Source organism: Diospyros lotus, chromosome 1 (assembly GCF_014633365.1).
Source record: "Diospyros lotus cultivar Yz01 chromosome 1, ASM1463336v1, whole genome shotgun sequence".
Classification (NCBI taxonomy): domain Eukaryota; kingdom Viridiplantae; phylum Streptophyta; class Magnoliopsida; order Ericales; family Ebenaceae; genus Diospyros; species Diospyros lotus.
The window spans coordinates 33,143,572-33,159,475 of NC_068338.1; the positions used below are offsets into that span (position 1 = coordinate 33,143,572).

General features: G+C 36.7%; 2 protein-coding genes across 2 annotated transcripts in view; both read right to left on the reverse strand.

Annotated features, from left to right (window-relative positions):
- Positions 1–487: 487 nt before the first annotated feature.
- LOC127796089 (expansin-A4-like) lies at positions 488–1,729 on the reverse strand. The gene is made up of 3 exons (XM_052328148.1): positions 1,533–1,729; positions 1,124–1,436; positions 488–1,025 (listed from the first exon to the last, which is right to left on the reverse strand). The coding sequence occupies exons 1-3, from the start codon at positions 1,678–1,680 to the stop codon at positions 722–724; spliced, it is 765 nt and encodes a 254-aa protein (XP_052184108.1). The 5' UTR covers positions 1,681–1,729; the 3' UTR covers positions 488–721.
- A 5,294-nt stretch (positions 1,730–7,023) lies between these two features.
- LOC127796078 (nardilysin-like) overlaps positions 7,024–15,904 on the reverse strand; it is a 44,615-nt gene continuing 35,734 nt past the window's right edge. Inside the window, exons 12-19 of the mRNA XM_052328145.1 lie at positions 12,546–12,919; positions 11,728–11,877; positions 11,327–11,509; positions 9,998–10,201; positions 9,780–9,886; positions 9,269–9,422; positions 8,244–8,365; positions 7,024–7,636 (exon numbers count right to left, since the gene is read on the reverse strand). Coding sequence (XP_052184105.1) covers positions 7,393–7,636; positions 8,244–8,365; positions 9,269–9,422; positions 9,780–9,886; positions 9,998–10,201; positions 11,327–11,509; positions 11,728–11,877; positions 12,546–12,919 — 1,538 coding nt within the window. The 3' untranslated portion in view covers positions 7,024–7,392. The remainder of the gene's footprint in view (positions 7,637–8,243; positions 8,366–9,268; positions 9,423–9,779; positions 9,887–9,997; positions 10,202–11,326; positions 11,510–11,727; positions 11,878–12,545; positions 12,920–15,904) is intronic.

Genomic DNA, 15,904 nt, shown 5'->3' on the forward strand with positions numbered 1-15,904 from the left:
TGATGTGACAATTTAAAATACCATATTATATTGTTTCCTGGTATGGAAATGTCGAGTGGGTGAAGCTGACATCAGAGGAAATGGGTTTCGGTTTGGATTGGGGACTGATATTATCATTAATTAATGTTAAAATTCTAAAGTAGTAGTTCAGATCGGGGAAATGCTGACGTGACGTGTCGGTGTAGCACAATTTTTTTTTTTTTTGTCAAGGTTTGAATTGTGAAGGAGCGCATTGGGCTGATGGTCGAAGCCCAAGCCCATAAGTTCAAGGGCCGAACACTGCATCTCGTAAAGCAATGGACAATGCTTAAGATGCCCAATATGGCAAAGCTCATCATTTTATTATCATAATTTTATTTTAGTGTTCAAATTTATAGGTGTTTATATTGGTGAATGTAATTTGAGAGTTATTTTTTACGTTACGTTGATAGAAAAAGAAAAGGCAAAAATAAATAAAAACCAAGAGTAAGAGAGAGACAATAAGGGATTTATAATAGATTATTATGCTACAATTATTATTAAGAAATTATTAAGCTACAGCAATAAGGCCGGCCTCGCGGGTGCCACTTAGCCATCACAGCTTAAGAATTACAGACCTCAGCTACCACCCTTACACGTGTAAAACAAAAGCACATAAAAAAAAAATGTACATTTTTCGCTTAATTAATCACGCATCCCCTTAATTTAATTGTCTTTAACAGGAAAAAAAAATGGTTTCCTCTTAGAACTGACCCCCTTCAAAAGTCTGGCCAAACTGCCAATTGGAAGGCACCACGTTGTAGCTTGTCACGGTCCTACCGTCACTGGCTGTCAACCGGAAGGACAAGCTTTGGCCATTAAGATAGGAGTTGCTTTGCCAGTTTTGCCCCCAGTTCCTCGACATGGCTTGCCACCCCGTTCGAGACCCCTTGATTGACACCGCATGGACATCTCCTGCTCCGGCGACGTTGGTGATCAAAACCAAGTTGAAGTAAGAGTGGCCGTTGATCGTGAACCTAATCCCTCCTTTCTTCACACACGGCACCCTGCACTCACGGGCGACCAACAAACACCTCCATTAATATTACATGAAGAATTAATGAAATATGGGAGACACGATAAAGATGAGTCGATCGATCATTACCTTCGGAAAGCGACGGGAACAATTCCGGCACGGTACTGGGCTATTTGGAGGAAAGCGGGCTCGGCCAGGTCGAAGTGTTGGAGGGGAGGGTTGCACCAGCCGCCATTGTTGTTGGGGAGGGCGAAGTTGGGGGGGCAGAAGTTGGTGGCGGTGACGGTGATGGTGCCAGGGTGGCACCACCTGGGATCGTCATTGCATCGCATCTCGTAGCAAGCCCCGCAACTGAAGCCATTGTTGAACAACGCCGTGCTCAGCGCTGCAGTGTTCGTTCCGTATCCCTGGCTGTACAAGTTTCCGTATCCGCACGCTCCCCCTGCAAAACCCACAAAATTAAAATGATTTTAAGTAAATAACCAAAGCCGTCTTATGCCAAATTAAGTGATGTTTTTGAAGATAATATGACACGTACCCATCGTGCCTGAGGCGTCGCCGCCGCCGTAGAAGGTGGCGTGGGCGCTCTGCCAGCCGCCGTAGTCGGCATTGGTGGCTTGCCACTGCAGGTGGAGGAGGAAGACGAAGAGAAGAAGCGTCGAGAAAGAGATTTGCTGAGCGGCCATTGGGGCAGCGATGAGCTGAGTTTGTTATTGTGAGGCTTTAGCTGGGGATGGGGAAGTTCAAGTGGCAGCGGCCGCTATTTATAGCAAAAGCAGGAGAGCCCCAAGCGAACTGTGACTCTGTGAGGGGAAGGGGGAGAAACACGTGCACCGGCTCTGGTTGGGTAGCCACCAACCGTGGGTCCCATATTGCACATGCATTTCTCAATGAATTCCCCTCTCCACGTCGCTTAATTTGTCCAATATATATTAATAAACTTTTAACATTTATAAATATTGAGATGACATAATTTCATTATTATAAGATATATATATAACGTAAGAGTTTGAGAAAGATTACATATTTAATCTCCCATTCCAAAATACCATCTTTTATACAATTATTACAAATATCCATATATCAAGATGGATAAGGCTTCAATTTTATATAAAAAAAAAATGGGGTGGAGATAGGATATACATATATATATATATAACATGCTTAATTTATATATATATAGATAGATAGAGAGAGAGGGGGGGTAAATGTGTCTTTTTACGGTGTCATTGGATTATTTATTTGACACCTTTTTGGAATATAAATTTCATTTTCCACCGAAATGCGAAAGGAACCCTTCCTTTGAAGAAAGAATTGGAGGATTCAAAAGATAAAAAAGGCAGATTCGGATATACATATAGAAGATAAGAGGGAGGGAGGGGTTGGGAAATGACGTGGGCAATACTATTATGCGCCGGGGGGGGGAGACATCAAAACGTGATCTGCCCGGTCCGTGCCAGACACTGACTCGCGTCCTCGACCGACTTGCAGCATTAATTAGTCCTGCTTACGTGGACTGACTCTCCCGCAGCAGCTGCACATTCAGCCACGCTGACATGGCCTTTTATTTTTAAATAAAAAAATAATATTTAACATTAGGGGCTTATCATAATTTAAGCTAGATTTACGGCTTAAATTAGGGGGAGGCTGAGGTGAGGTGAGGTGAGCGAGAGAGAGAGAGAGCTCAACAAATTCCATGCATTGGCAGAGAGTTTGAAACTGACGAGCATGGAGTGAGTGAATGATGCCAATTGCAATTGCCAAGAAAGGGGTCCATATTTGCGGCGCCAAGGGTATATGAATTCGTGCCTCATCATCTTCCTCTATCCCAAAATTAAATTTAAAATATTGAATTTCATCTTGATTTATTTATTTGAATTTAAAAAAAAAATTAATTAAAACGTTGTCACCATACCAAACCTGATTTACCCGTTTGTGGTAGTAATTTCATTTCGGAAGACTGTTTTAAGGGCACCTATTCCTTCCACCCCTGCATTTGTTTGTCTTCGTTATAATGGATTACCCGCCAAATGAGCTAAATTAATTAATTAGACGTAATGAAGAAGAAGATGGGGTGATGATAGTGACGCCCATAAACCTTGTTTGGAAATTAGTTAGTAAATTAAGGGTGCGGTGCAGTGCAGAGCAGAGCAGAGCGACATTTGGCACAGATTGTGATATCAATCAATCAAACACACACATATCCATCTCTGCCTAGCCTAGCCCAGTCTACTCATCGTTGGACGCGTGTTCTAAATCTAATCCACTAGTATTTTAACTCACTCGGGCCAATATTTTAGCTAATTATTTTTCAACTTTTTCTTTTCCTATTTATAATAATGTCATGCATTGCATATCCATGAAGAAAGAAGTAACTCCAACCGCATATCAATGTCCAAATAAATATGAATACTAAAACATATGTAAAATTAGTGATTATCATTATAATTTATTCTATATATATATATAGGTATTTACGTTGAGAATCAGTTGATTATAATTTGTAAGTCCGTAATGAAAAAATTAACACACAAATGCAGAGAACATGAACAAATACAAAGACAAATAAAAAATAAGACAATACCCAAAAGAGTTTTTACGTGATTTAACTAGAACGATGCCTATTTCATGATTATTTTATGGGTATTCCGACAAAATAACAGTATTGTATTCTTCTTATCCACCTTATAATGATATTTTGACTCCTATTTATAGTGATGGGCATTTACAATTACATAAAATTTGTTAAATGAAAGGATAATAACAAATGGAACAAAGTGTCCGCATCAATTCCATAAAAACGGGAATGGGGCTCCATATTATCGAGGATTTGGTTTGCTTTAGATAAAATAGATAGGTCCCAGCCTCCGATTGTTCTATGATTTTATTGTTATGCGAACTGAAGGGTTAGGCCAGCGAGCTGAAAGTATCACTGGATTTTCCTTGGTCCCGCGACTTGAGCTCGGGTTAAAGCGATGTGCAACCTTATTTTGACAAGCTCAGCTTTGGGCTTATTGAGCTTCTGGCGATTAGGCCAACCCGCTAGGCCAGTCCATAACAATAGGCATCTAATATTCAACTAAAAATTTTCTTGAATATTAAAACTATTTACATTCTTTCTTTATGGATTCAAGCTATTTGTTTTGGAAATGGATCTCTGATCTATGTTGTTAGGTTTGAATCACACATACTGTAAGTTTTGTTGGTGTATCAAGATAGTTTTATATAGAATTTTGTGGCTTATATGTATGTCTTTTATGAAGTTACTTGCTAGGCTATTTGTTATTTGTGTGGTGTCCCTTCTTAATCTTTATAAGGTTTTTATATTATATTGTATTGTATCAAACTATGTTCTTATTTATACTTTATAGATGGTAATTATATTCTGTATCAATTCCCTATAGTCAAATTGAATTTTATGAAAAATCATATTTGAAATTTAGATGTAATTTTAATGAAGAGACTTGATGCATAGCATTAGTTTATTACAATGACAAAAAATGTTTTGTTTGATTTATATTTTGAGGAAGAAATAAAGATTGGAGGAGGATGGGCGTACTATGTTAACAATACATGGGGCTTATGACTTTGTTGTGTTTCGAAGTCTCTCTACTGTATTCATGAACGTATCACTTTTATTTCATATTTAAAAGTATCATCAAATCCCTGACAAATTTAGAGAAAGATGCTAAAAATCGATACAGAAAAATGACATTATTATTTTAGGTAGCCCTAAGATTACAAAGCAAACAACTCTTGATTAATTAGATTTTTTGTTCATCGAATCTTCATTGCTCTCAAGCAAGATTTGGTTCTTGTCAACATTGAAGAGAATATTCCAAAGCTGCAACTCCTAATCGCATGTTCAATGATAAGGGGGGATCTTTCCAAGATTGTGCTCAAAGGATCTTGATGATGTTAGCAGCTCTCAAGTGGAATCTATAGATGCCTAAAAATTGGTGTATCATTAATTAGTTTCTTGTTAACTTGTCTCTAAGAGAAGATGAGGGCAGTGTTATAAACAAATAACTAACAACAACAATATAAAAAGTTTTTATTCCATTATATGGACTCACCTTATGAATTTTAAGTCTCTAATCTTTTCTCTCTATATATATAGTTTTATCGTTTAAAAGATTCTCATAATTAAAGAAATTAAAAGAAAAAAGGTATGTAAGTAGCTTTTCTTTTTTTATTCATTGGAGGCATATAACTTGAGGATAGGTCAACCAGAGAAGCCCCTTTATGTGGCAACTTGATCTTGATAACGAATTAAAATACTTATCCTTTTGTGCCAAAGAATCTAGTGGATGGAACAGTTCCTCTCTTTGCCCACCACCCAATTTTCAGGGACTGCCATGATGTAAAATGTCCTCCAATATAATTAGTCATGTGTGTCTGCTGGGCTCATTTTGGGGGCAATTCTCATGGACATTAGCACCATGAAAGGCGACTTGGAGAGGCAATATCTATATCTAGACCTGTGAGGGCAACACTATCAGTTCAAATGAATCAGAAAATGAAGTGGATGGGTCACAGGACTGTAGTAAAAGATGGTGTGTCCATTAAAGAGGCGTGGAAATCTTCTTCACGTAGTTTCTTCTGTTGGGTAGGGGACAAAAAAATGACCTTCACAAGGGTTTGTCCACACATGCACTGGACATTTCCCAACAGTTCAGTGGCTGCCTGCTACTGAAAGAATAGGGTCACAAGATGAAGACACTCCAAACTCGCAAGTCCAATTGGTGGTGCAAATGCCATTTCAATGGCGAAGATCGATTGAACCCCACCCATGTGCGTTCTAATGGGAGGTTTTTGAAGATAAAAACCACACATTTGTTTCTAAGGGTGGGGTTTCTATTTCTTGTTTGGTGTTAGGTTTGCTCACCGAGTGTTCCCTTTAAAGAGAGAACCTAACCTCTTGATGTATCTTTAATGGCCACTGGATGTGGAACAGTGGAAGGTTTGGCATCATTGAATAAGTTGCAATCTACATATTCTGGAAGAGTCCCCTACTTTCAAGGTTTTATGTTTTGGCAATTTTAGGGGAAGCTGTGAGACAATTTGCCAATGCACTTGCACCATTATTAAATACTACCACTAACATGGACACCAAGACGTTCTAATTATGATCAAATTGACATTTGAGCTTCCTATCGCCTTGTTTCTATCCTGAATATTAGTTCATACTACCCCACTTATATTTTGATAAAGGAAATATATTTGTTTTTTGCTTCACACACACATAAACTGAAAACTGCTCGTGGATTTTGGTGATTCACTTAATTTAGTATTGAAAGTGATCCTTCAGTCTACAACTGATATTAAGCTCAAAGAAAAGAAAAGGGTTGTGCTAGGTAGGTAATGGTCAACATAAAACTTGTCAAATTAAACAAGTGGAGTTCTAGACAAATGAGAGGCTAAAATTCTAAAAATACATATAATTAGCCCCATCCTGTGAAATTAAAGCTTGTGATTGTTATTTCTGTATATATACTAACTGAAATTGGTACTCCCTTTTGATATACTGACTGAAATTTGAACAAAGAGAACACATAAATCTAATCGTGCAGCGCCAATCCTAGTATATATATATATATATATATTTTTTTTTTCTACATGGCCAATTTTTTTAATTAACATTTTGCCCTCAATTTTATCTTTTTAACTCTCGTGAATGAATGAAAATCAGAGTTCAGCTAACAATCCCCGGTTCCTTCCGTAGATAACCAACGAGGCAACTACTGAAATCCATTGGCTCCGAAGCACGAATCAACATGTTTTATTATTTTTTGGTTTTCAGGGAGGCGTGCAACTTAGGATTTTGGGTTGGTCCCACCGCAGTTACCAGAACATGTGATTCTGGCTATTCTGATACCTAGCTGCCTACATTCATGCATCAAGCACTCCAAATTTGGAAGCACACCAACCAGAGCTTTTAAGTGCCAATGTCTCAGTAAGACACTATTAAGTGACGATGAAAAGGACATCATAAAGAAAGAAAGAACGACCATAACTCTAAAAACAAATTAATTTTTGCTCTTCGTTTCTAAATCAGATCTTCATTACTAAAGAAGGCTTGATTCTTTTCTAGCATTGAACATAACATACAGCTACTTTAGAGCACTACTGAAACTCAAGGAAAAGAGTGGCCAGACATGGCATCATCAATGATGGTACATCTGCACCAAAGAATGGGTGTATTTCTCAAGAGTACTTACTCTAAATCAACTTTCCTTATCTCGGTTCATTTATAGATATCTATGTCCTGCTTCAAGTAAGTTTCATCGTACAACCTGACCTACTCCCCTGATCTAAACCGAGGAGGAGCAGGATGACTTCTAAGGTATACACTACTCTATCTGACTATCTCATGTTTGACACTATTAAAACAATCTTCAGCAAAAGCTTGGATAGAACTTAGATGACGTCTTGAAGGCCGTGAGATCTTCAATGACCTGCCCAGACGTTGCTTGTGTGTCGGCTACTTTTAACTCAGTATTGCAACCCCATATTCGGATTGCAAGCCTCCGACACTTGGGAGATGATTGTCTCAAATAAGTATTATACCAGTCAATAACATCTTTCTTCTGAATGCTGCTGAGTTCGTTTGCTTCCTTCTCAGAGAAGTCAAACATATACCTGAAATAATTGACGAACATCAGGCAAACATATTAATCTTTTAACAGGAATGCTCAAGTGCAATAATATTCCAGTATGAGGCTGTGGTGAGGGTCCCATCAATTTGGTAATTACACTAAACACCTTAACATAAAGGCATCAAAGTAAATAACTGCCACAACACAACATTGTTTCATCTCTCATTATCAAAAAAAAAAAATGATGACTAGAAGATGCTCAAACACTTTAAGCTGGCTGCGACAACAAATTAGAAAAGGAAATGATATCTTTACTGTTTAGATTTCATGGGGAAAAAGCAATAGGTAATAGAAACTCTTTCTCATAGATCATTTGCGTGAATAATCAGCCTAATATTCAATTTATCAGTCATCTAAAAGATTTTTAATACTGATGACAAACAATAGCATATAGGCATTGAACAGACTCAATTGTGCAAACAAAATGGTTAAAGTCCGTTCAACTTGGATAGCTGAAATGGAGGAAAATCTGAAGATGTCATGCCAGGACAATTATCAATAGAACTACCAGATAATTCACTAACAAAAGGTAAAGGTACCATCAGGTAATAACTACCTCGACCTCTGTAAAAAGAAATTCTTAGTAGTACCTTTTATCTACAATTTGACCCCAAAACCGATTTGTTTCATATTGGAGAGAGGGATCCTTCTCCAGCAGCTTTGCTATTAATCCACTTCTGTAATTCTCGAAGGAGTCATCATCAATTCCATCCTGAGAAGCCAATATAAGTTTCAACATAGACATGTACAAAAGCATAACAAAAGAGAAATCTGAATCATCTCAAAATCATGTTATTTCCTGTGTGCCAGTCATTAGCTACTAGATATCCTAAAGGTGAAAGCCAAATAAGATAAATGAAAGACATAATTTTATGCAGCTCAAAAATGACTGTTCATTGGGCTACTATAGCACTGGGTTACATGCACTCTTCAAAGCACTGTTAAATACCCGTCTCATATACTTGACACTGCATCACACATGGTTAGTTGTACATGCACTTGATATATATAATAAAACTATCCATACAACTCTCGTTCTATATTTTTCTTTTCTTTTTTAATTTGGGATATGTGACATAAAACTCTGATTTGATGCATTAGGAACTGCGGGATGTATCTGTCTGGTTGAATTAGATGAGTCTTACACTTCATGCAATCCTGCCCACATCACCTAATTATGTAAGGTATGTATAGAGTACTACACGATTGACAGTGTGCTTGAGCTACCATCAAGTGAGTGAATAAGAAATTCCATGAAAGGACCAAATTATATAATCCAGTTTCAGTTATATGGTTACTTCCTTCATGACCAGAGAATCCCATTCATTGACCTGACAAGATATCAGGTCAGAAGCATCCTATTTACTTCATATTCCATATGAAAGATCTATAAGTGGTTTAATCTTGTGATTTCCATTATGCATGTCATCTGAAGTTTACTGTTGTTGCTGCTAAGATAACTTGGAACTTAATCATATATGCATCCAGATCTTCTTACTAGAGATAAAATAAGCAGAACACCATGGGCAATCTCAAAAAAAGGTTGATGACAAATGAAAGGCATCATATAAATAAAAAGAAAGCACGAGTATAAATAAAGAAGCTGACCACTTACCAACAACTCTTTCAGGCTATTTATGAAGTTATCCACTCTCCCTTGCAAATAGACAGGGTCGTACTCAGAAGATTGAACACGGAAACAAAAGCCTAAAATTCGATATGTCACCCGCAAGCTACACTCAACAACATAACCAAGTTGCTCTTTGGTCCTATATGAATAAAAGAACAGTAAATATACAAAAAAAATCCACATATTATTGAAAGAGTCAAATGACATGCATATAGATTATGCATTTTACATTTAAAAAATGGGTAATTTTGGAAGTGGTCAAACCCTTTTGTGTTGAGACAGTATTCCAGTACCATCTTTAATAAGGAGAGAAATAGAGAGATTACATTCCAAAATCATCATTTTCTATCTGTTTTCTGGACAGAAAACCATTTAGGCATCACTCAAACAAATAAAACCATCGACTTTCCTACATCAAAAGAAACAAGGGGGTGGGGGATGAAATGGAATCCTACTACTCTGATAAAGATTGCAAAAAATTTCATCCCAGTCATACCTGAGCTGATTGAAAAGTGGTTCATCAACAATTTCATCAAAAAGATCTGCCAGTGCTTTCAGTTTCGTCATTTCAGGTCCAACTTCTGGTTCAATTTGAAAATAAAGCTGCAATACAGGAAAAACTAAACATTAGGCAACTAAAAATATAGCAAAATTGATAGACTGAGTAGGAACAAAGTAAACTACAGTATAAAAATTAGCCCATTGACCAATTACCTCAACCACAGAGTTTGTTTCCAGATTATTCTTCACTTTGACATCTCGAACAAGATCAGCACCAGAAGGAAGACACATTACATACTCCTTATGTCTCATTTCAAATGGGAGTGGTTGGACCAAGAAGTTACTATGAACTATATTTGATAAGCTAATTGCTTCTTCCTCCAGTAAATTGCCATGGCAAAGGCCTTCAATATATAGCTGTGACAGGCAGTTTAAAATTGAAACAATTGCCCACTTGACCAAGAAAGCAGAACTCCAGACCATTAATAACAAGTAAAAGAATAAATCATGGGCACATTATTTGGGTCCACCTAGGATCTTTGACTTGGACTTCTTATAACTTGCTTGTAGCATCAATCAAACATAAAAAACCAATATCTAGAGTTTATACCTAACTCATTTTCTATTTGCTTGTTCATGTCACCATTGTTATAGTTCCCAGAGTTTTTTCCATACTAAATTTGATTTGGGTTGAAAGCACATTACTAGAATAAAAAAAAAAAAATAGCATAGTTGAAGGATAGTAAAATAAGGAACACTACTAAACCAATAAAATAATTAGTTTGGTATCTTGTACTCCCAATCTGTCTGCTGCATCAATCACTAGTCACTGGAGAACACTGAACCTGTATTTCAGATTCATGATAGAGATAATTCTTCAGTGAATCTTCTACTCAGATACCAGGCTGATGTAGCAAGAACACACTAGTAGAATAAAGACAAAAACAGAACAATTGATAATCAAAAAATCATGTGAGCAGTGTGGCAGGAAAAAACAGCAAGCAATTTCTTCTGAAAGCTCACACAATCATAATACAAATTCTGAACATCATTTTTTTATCAACATATTTTAACAAATTTGACAAGCAAGTGGTTTTTCTAGTTTAAAGTTAGACGTCACAGCCTATTGAGGAATGGAACCCACACCCAAAAAGAAGGATGTTTTGCTACTTTTTTGCATATAGATCCTTTTTTCTTTTCCAAGTCAAAACCTGGTCAAATTTGAAAGTTGGTTCTGAAGAAGAAGAATTCTAGGAGCTTTGAATGCACACAACCAGCATAATTTTGAAACATGTGCTGAGCAAAGTGGGTTTACATGGACAGTATAGAGCAAAGGGGTCAGCAATGGGGCTTGATGTGTATCTTGTATTGCCTACAACTTAAACCCCAAACAAAATATACCCTAATGAAGACAAGTACAGGGTACAATACAGTATGGAACAGAGACATGAACAGTCCTGAACAACTTTACCTGCAAAGAGTTAAATATATATATATATATAGATATAGATATAGCATTGAAAAGATAATTTACTCACAGACCTGAGAAAGTAGCTCGGGAATAAAAGCCTTCAGATCATCAAGAGACAGATCATTTAGCGACAATAGTTTCTCATCGGAATCCCAGAAACTCTGACAGAGGACTTGCAGTCTCAAATATGACGAATGATTAAGAGGCTTCATGTTGGTGTTTCTTAAAGTTCTCTCCATATCCTCTTTAATGACCTGTCAAGAATCATGAACATAATGCCATAAAACCCAAAAATTGGCAAGATATTCATGTAATCAAGTTCAGGTACATGTACAATATGGACATAGACATGTTTATCACTTTTAATGAGCTCAAATCCCTTGAACCATAGATAATAAGGCGCACAATTTTGTAGAGTTGAGAAAGAAGACAGACTGAAGAACTGGGCTATGCAAAAGCAACTTATACATACCTTGAAACGATCGTCGTTTGGCCAAAAATATTTAGCAACTGCCAAAACTTTAGATAGAAGAACTGGAAGTTTATCATTGAAACCATAGACCTTTAACTCCAGCTTGTCACTGTAAAGAGATACAGACGTTTCTAACTTGGCTACACTGGCCTGCAAAAAGAAAAGATGGTTACTGTCATTTTAGATCTTGTACAGTATATAAAGGCGTTATATCAGGAGACCAAGTTAAAACAGAATGATCATTACTGATACAGTGAAGGAGGTGGGGACATTTACAGAATGGGGAAGCACATGATTGCCTAAATAGCTTACATGTGCATAGACTCAACCACAATATCAGCACTCAAAGCCAAAGAACGCGGGTATAATTCCTGGATATAATATGCTAGATTGGAGCATGTCCATAATTAAACATGAAAAATATGGGGATCTATACTGTAACAGTAATCTTGCAAAGAAAAAAAAAAATAATTGGAGTTTGAAATGCCAAATTCTAAATGATTAGCACATTCACCTATTCAGAAGCACCCCAAAATTTCAAGAATTTGATCAGAAAATGAAAAATGTTACTTACAATTATTTAAAACAAACTCTTGAGAATGTTTGACCTATTAATTCAGTTGTCAATAAAGACAGCTGATTGAGCCAATCAAGTAGATTAATTTTTTTAGGTCAAGGTAATGAGTAAGTTGACCAGCTAATACACAAAGATTAAGACAGATACAAATAGATTTGAACTGAATAGAATGTCTACTATTTTTTGGAAACAAAATATGCAGCCAAAAGAGACATCTGCACTGAATGGAAAATAAACAAACCTGATATATAACTTCATTCAGCTCGTCTTTAAGCAGATTAACAAATAATTCAGTCAAAAGAGAATTCTTCAAATTATTGTATCCTCCTTTTAATGTAATGCGGAAATATGTATTTGCACGGGGACATTTGAAAGTCCTATCAAGCTTGTACCAGAACTTCATTAAGGGTTCATCAACTATACATTTTGGAAAAGCTGCATCTGCACTGGATGCCTTATCAGCGCGAATGGAAAAATCACATGGGATGAACTCATTCTTTACAGGCAGATGCAGGGACACGTCAATTTCTGAAGGATCACTCCACAATTGCAACAGTGATGGAGGAATATCATCCTCTATATATCTTGATCCGAACCATGGTTCACACTGGAAGTCTGAAACAGCAAAAAGAAAGAGAGAAAAAAGTTTTAGTAGCAGCTAGCAGATCGAACTTTAAAGAAAAGTTTATTGTTCAAGCATATTCTTTTCTTGTCGAACTAGTGGTTTACATCAGAATGCCCACATTAACCCAAAACAAAGAAAAAGAGGGCTTGAAGCTTAATGAGTTCTTAGAGAAATAGCAGAACAAGATAACAACAGACAAAATTCATTCAAAAGCAGGTGGTAAGAACTCATCAAGATAAGTGACTTCATTTCAATCTTCATTACAAGATTACATTAATGTGCGCCTTCTATTTTCCTATCACATCTATTTACTGTAATACTTGGACAAGTAGAAACAGCAGCCCAACAGCTTACCAAAAACCTTAAGGTACTTGTTTACAGAACTATCCTGCACATCACAATTTGCCACCAAAACATCCGCTCTCAAATCCCACTGTCTAATTATTCACATACTCCTACTTCTCCTTTGCAGTATATGCAAACAACATTCTCATATCACTTAATGGTAGGTCAATCAGCAAGGTCTATAGCTCAAAGCCCACGATGTACGGGCACACTCAATAATTTTCAAAAAAGAACATGAAATGAGTAAGGGAACTTCTGTCCCCTTTTTATTTGTAATGCTATTCAACAAGGAAACAGGTATACATGAACATCAAAGTTCCACCAAGCATATTCTGTGTTACCCTATTCTTAGAACAATCATAATCCAAATATGAATAGAAGTGACTGTATCCAGTCAACATCTCAGAATGTGCAAATTTGGCTGTTTTAATTTTCACGTAATGCCCTGATGGATGTGTAACATCCTGTTTGATTTGAAAGAACAAGGAAGAACTAGGTAAGAAAAGTAGCAAGAGTAAATCAACAGTTGTCATAATGAATCAGCTGAAAGAGGAAATTATCAAAGGTATTGGTTGAGGTAAAAGTTGACTTAAGGATCAATTGGTGGTGGAAAGTGCCACGGTGGACTGAGACTGGAATGCTTGTATCGACTGTGCACCTAACAGAGAAAAGAGAGAAACAAAAAAAAAAAAAGAGGACTCTGAAGGAAATGCCAACTTTGAGGATTAATTTGAGGAGTCCAAAGAAGGGGGATTTACACCATTTTTTATATGTTGTAGGCTACACTAAGTATATTATAAGAAGCAAACTTTTATATATTTTGAATATAATTTGCTGAAGGAATTAAATGGACGGCTTGAAATATCTGGGTCTTTGCAATTAAGGAAAATTAAGCAAGATTAGCCTAACTTAACCTCAAGTGGAGAACCCCAGCCCATGCTAGAACTTATGAGAGGACTCTAGAAGGGCGTAGATAATGCCAATTCAGCTTAAGCAACAGCTAAATGGCACAGATACGGGTGATTAGTCAAGTAGCTACTAGGTAGCAGCAACAGGAGCAGCTACCCACCTGCCTGCTTTACCAGCTTCCTTCCACCTGCTCATAAAGCATTATAAATAAGGCCCTCTTGCATGATACTTTGGTCCATCCTTGAGCTAAGAATCAGCTGAAATTAGAGAAAGTGAGAGAGAAAGAAAGACTGGGAAATTTTTGCTGAAGGATGGAAGGAGAAGCTGAGGAAAGAAGCATTTGAATTAGTCAAGGTATGATTCGTGCTATGGTGGTCTTAATTGTTGCATTTTGCAAGAAAATGCATTATTAACATGGCAGTATTTTATTACATTACAACATGATTATTCTTGTGTGCAAGTGAAACTATGCATGAGCTGTGTTGTGTGTGGAAGGTTCAAGGTCTTATGTAAATCACCCTTGGGGCCTGATTGTGAATATCTTGTGAGAGGTTAGCTCACCTCTTGTGAGAGGTTACCCCAGGTGAGCGGCTGTGGAAGGCCTTGGGGGGGGGGGGGAACACATCCAGGGGTAAAAAAGGAAAAATAAGGCCACCACCTGTCATGTGTGCCAATGCTTTGTCACTTGTAAGCCTTCGCATGTTCTTATTGAGTATACTTATGCTAGGCATGCCAAAATTTTAGGGCAAGCACTGAACCAATTGAAGATAAACTGCCTTCTATCACATGAAATATAGATGAGCAGTAATTTGCTCAACTATGAAGGCAAGGTCAGAAAGAATGTTTGATGCAATGGGAAAGCACCTGATACCCTTGGCTATACAGAAAGCTGCAAGGGGACAAGGGACAAATAAATTCACAGGTAGTTACCCACATGATGCATACTGCCCTAGGTTGACTAAATCTGCGGAGAAAACTACCAAGTATATGTCAATTTTCATGAATCTCTATAAAGAAAACCACAACAAAGCAGTCACAACTTCCATAGGTTGCAGATGTCAAAATCACATGCCTTTTAAGGGAAAAAAAATTTGGCCCACTTCAGTCGCGGAGCCACATGTAATTGAGCGCCCAAGTTTGCAAAAAATTCATGCAGGGAATGAAATTTGTAAAACTGTTTCAAAGTTGCCCCTCCCCCTAAATATAGCATATATGGATCAATTTGTGAAAAACGAAGTCACGAGTAACCAAAGAGAAAATGGTGAATTATTATATGGTGTTTTAAAATGCTTAGAACCATAAAAAAAGTAAACATGAAGATATAAACGGGGGTACTTTCCATAAAATTTCAAAAGAGTATTAGTAATAATTTTCTATATTCCTTATATACATATATATTTTTTTGAGAAAATATTGAAGACTTGAAATTAACCCCAAAAAAAGAAAGAAAAATAATAGACAAAAAGAGTAGAAAAAGACTAATAGAAAAACTCACAAAAACTTGGAGAAAAGTGATTGAAGAAGGAATAACTCTTTTCCCCTTAAAAATTTTATCAATTGTATGGCAAGTTTACTTTTAATTATGAAATGAAAGGGAAAAAAAACTCATTTTTATATTAGTAAATTTTATGTTATAATTAAAACTCAGATTTTTGGGATAAATATTTTAATTAATTATAGTTCTAATACTAAGTATATGAATTATATTACTAATTAATCGA

Bases quoted from the DNA above. Each gene is read 5' to 3' on its own strand.
- LOC127796089 (XM_052328148.1), bottom strand. From the start codon at position 1,680: ATGGCCGCTCAGCAAATCTCTTTCTCGACGCTTCTTCTCTTCGTCTTC. The intron at 1,437-1,532 runs GTACGTGTCATA...TGGGTTTTGCAG, and splicing joins CGACGCCTCAGGCACGATGG to GGGGAGCGTGCGGATACGGA. The intron at 1,026-1,123 runs GTAATGATCGAT...CCGTGAGTGCAG, and splicing joins GTTCCCGTCGCTTTCCGAAG to GGTGCCGTGTGTGAAGAAAG.